Source organism: Thecamonas trahens, assembly GCF_000142905.1.
Source record: "Thecamonas trahens ATCC 50062 unplaced genomic scaffold supercont1.19, whole genome shotgun sequence".
Lineage (NCBI taxonomy): Eukaryota > Apusomonadida > Apusomonadidae > Thecamonas > Thecamonas trahens.
In genome coordinates this window covers 377,604-381,114 of record NW_013657661.1, presented here as the reverse complement: position 1 = coordinate 381,114, position 3,511 = coordinate 377,604, and the positions used below count along the sequence as shown (strand labels likewise).

Sequence of the window (3,511 nt, the reverse complement as noted above, 5' to 3'; positions counted from 1 at the left end):
TGGTCAGGCTTGAGGCCGAGAAGGAGGTGCTTGAGCGGCGGATTGCGGCTGTAGATGAGCAGGCTACCGACACTGCGACAAGCGCAGCACGTGTGGCCGAGCTGGAAGCCGAGGTGACGGCCAAGGACGAGGCTGTGGTCAGGCTTGAGGCCGAGAAGGAGGTGCTTGAGCGGCGGATTGCGGCTGTAGATGAGCAGGCTACCGACACTGCGACAAGCGCAGCACGTGTGGCCGAGCTGGAAGCCGAGGTGACGGCCAAGGACGAGGCTGTGGTCAGGCTTGAGGCCGAGAAGGAGGTGCTTGAGCGGCGGATTGCGGCTGCAGATGAGCAGGCTGCTGACGCTGCGACCAGCGCAGCACGTGTGGCCGAGCTGGAAGCCGAGGTGACGGCCAAGGACGAGGCTGTGGTCAGGCTTGAGGCCGAGAAGGAGGTTCTCGAGAGGCGGATTGCGGCTGCAGATGAGCAGGCTACCAACACTGCGACCAGCGCAGCACGTGTGGCCGAGCTGGAAGCCGAGGTGACGGCCAAGGACGAGGCTGTGGTCAGGCTTGAGGCCGAGAAGGAGGTTCTCGAGCGGCGGATTGCGGCTGCAGATGAGCAGGCTGCCGACGCTGCGACCAGCGCAGCACGTGTGGCCGAGCTGGAAGCCGAGGTGACGGCCAAGGACGAGGCTGTGGTCAGGCTTGAGGCCGAGAAGGAGGTGCTCGAGCAAAATTTGGCAGGAGTCGAAGGGCAGCTGCAGGCTTGCAGCGTGACCAGCAAGCGGGCCGAGGCTGAGCGCCAGGTGCTCGTCAAACAGCTGGAGATAGCCGAGCGTGAGCTGGAGGATGCTGGGACACTGGATTGTGAACAGCTGAAAGCGCAGCTCAACAGCACGGAAGCACGTCTGGAGGAGGCCGCACAGACTGTGGCTCGTCTGGAGGTGGAGAACCAGGTCCTGAAGCGCCAGGCATCTGCCGCTGATGAGCTTGCCAGTCGCGTAGCTGTTCTGGAGCGTGAGCTGAAGGCGACGAAGAAGTTGTCATCCAAGTCAACCGAGAGTGCAACGGATGGGCTCACAGACAAGCTTGCTGCTGTTGAGCTCCAGCTCGCCAAGGCAGAGCGTGATCTTTCATCGCGCCCCACCCTGGACTATGTTGCTGAATTGGAGACTGAGCTGGCAGCCGCAAAGGTGGAGCTGGCGGATCGCCAAGCAGAGCCCGTAGCAGATACGGCCACAGAAGGTACAACACCTGTGGTGGATGATCATATTGCGGCGCAGTGTAGGATTAGTGATTTGGAAGCCGAGGTGGCGCGCTTGGGCGCAGAGGCACTTCTGGCTGCTGCTGCTGAGGCCGAAGCGCAAGGCGAGCTCCGCCATTTGCGCGACATGCTGGACACGCTTGAGACTGCTTCCCACCAAGGCACCAACTCACACCAAGTCGCAGAAGGTGTGTATCACGGGCATGCTGAGCTGGCAGAAGTTGCCTCTGCTACACGGATGGTTCTTCCTACAACTGCCGCGGCGGACACGATTGAGCCAGAGCTTGCACGTGTGCAGGCTCTTCTTGCAGAGCTTGGTGACGAAGTGCCAGTGGCAGAGACAATGGAGGCCTTTGTCTCTCTGGCAGGGCGGCTGGCTGACTCGATGTCGTCTTTGGCCGACGTTATGGGCGAGCGCGACACTGCTATGGGCGAGGTGGATCGTCTACGCCTGTTGCTTGACGCAAGCCGGAGCGAGGCTGCACTCTCTCAGGTTGGTAGTACCGATGCTGTTGGCACCACCAACTCTTCGGAGTCGTTTACTGGTGGTGAAACCGTGGTCGAAATGGAGCTTTCTGCCAGTCGTGCTGCGCATGCGCGCGCCGAAGCAACTGTTCGTCGGCTGCAGGCTGAGCTTGAGGAGGCACTCGCTGCTGTGGGTGCGTCGAGTGAGGACATGCTGAAGCGGATCCAGCGGCTCGCCCGCGATCGTGCTGAAGCAGCCAGCGAGGCCGATGCGCTGCGAAGCGTGGGAGAGGCGCTGCGGCGCAAGGTGGCTGCTAACGAGATGCAGCGACAGGCAATTCTTGTCGAACTTGCAGCAGCACAGACAGCGCTGCTGGATGCCCGTGGAGCCATTGCCGAGAGGACGGTCGACTTGAGGCTGCGAATGGAGATCTTTGGCGCGCGCGCGCAGAGTGCGAGGGTGCAGCTGCAGAGATTGAGACGTTGCGGTCAGAGCTTGCGCGAGCGGGGGCTGCGCTCAAGGTCTCACAAGTTGGCCTGGTTGCGGTCGAAGATGAGCGTGATGAGCTGGTTGCACGATGTGCCGCGGCTGCTGCTGAGCGTAAGATTCTGCTGGAACGGGCTGAGAGTGCTGAGCTCGCCTGCGACGAGCTCGAGGCGAGATGCCAGGAGTTGGAGCGGGATCACGACGATCTGGAAAGCAAGGTGGATGAGCTTGAAGTCGATCGCGACGAGCTTCTTGCCGGTCAGGCGGAGCTTTCGTCGAAGATTGAGGCGATTGAGATGGAGCGTGATGTCGATTCTGCCAGTTTGACACAAGCTCTGGTGGACGCCCGAGCCGACGTGGCGCGCCTCGAGAGTGTCGCTGCAGAGAGCGAAGAGAAACTGCGGCAGTGCGAGGATGAGCTGACGTCAGTTCGCGAGCAGCTTGATACCGAAGCCGACGGACTGCGTGAGCAGCTCGAAGCTGCCACTACCGAGCGCGACCTTGCTCGTGCTGATGCCGATGGGCTGCGTACCGAACTCGATACTCTCCGCGAACAGCTCGATGTACTTCGCGAGCAGCTCGATGCTGCCGCCACCGAGCGCGATGCTGCCCGTGCTGATGCCGACGGATTGCGTGATCTGCTCGAGTCTGCTACCACCGAGCGCGACCTTGCTCGTGCTGATGCCGATGGGCTGCGTACCGAACTCGATACTCTCCGCGAACAGCTCGATGTACTTCGCGAGCAGCTCGATGCTGCCGCCACCGAGCGCGATGCTGCCCGTGCTGATGCCGACGGATTGCGTGATCTGCTCGAGTCTGCTACCACCGAGCGCGACCTTGCTCGTGCTGATGCCGATGGGCTGCGTACCGAACTCGATGCTCTCCGCGAACAGCTCGGTGCTGACACTGACGGACTGCGTGAGCAGCTCGAAGCTGCCACTACCGAGCGCGACCTTGCTCGTGCTGATGCCGATGGGCTGCGTACCGAACTCGATGCTCTCCGCGAGCAGATCGGTGCTGACACTGACGGACTGCGCGAGCAGCTCGAAGCTGCTGTCACCGAGCGCGATGCTGCTTGTGCTGATGCCGATGGGCTGCGTACCGAACTTGATGCTCTCCGCGAGCAGATCGGTGCTGACACTGACGGACTGCGCGAGCAGCTCGAAGCTGCTGTCACCGAGCGCGATGCTGCTTGTGCTGATGCCGATGGGCTGAGGACTGAGATTGATGCACTTCGCGAGCAGCTTCAAGCTGCCACTACCGAGCGCGACCTTGCTCGTGCTGATGCCGATGGGCTGCGTACTGAACTCGATACT

The 3,511-nt window shown here is 61.9% G+C and overlaps 1 protein-coding gene across 3 annotated transcripts in view; it reads left to right on the top strand.

Annotated features, from left to right (window-relative positions):
* Positions 1–3,511, top strand: part of AMSG_04949 (enterophilin-1) — a gene marked incomplete at its 5' end in the record, with an annotated part of 22,336 nt that overhangs the window by 15,811 nt on the left and 3,014 nt on the right. For all 3 annotated transcript variants that reach the window (XM_013903160.1, XM_013903158.1, XM_013903159.1), the window contains 3 exons: positions 15–1,172; positions 1,311–2,114; positions 2,162–3,494. In XM_013903160.1, coding sequence (XP_013758614.1) covers positions 15–1,172; positions 1,311–2,114; positions 2,162–3,494 — 3,295 coding nt within the window. The remainder of the gene's footprint in view (positions 1–14; positions 1,173–1,310; positions 2,115–2,161; positions 3,495–3,511) is intronic.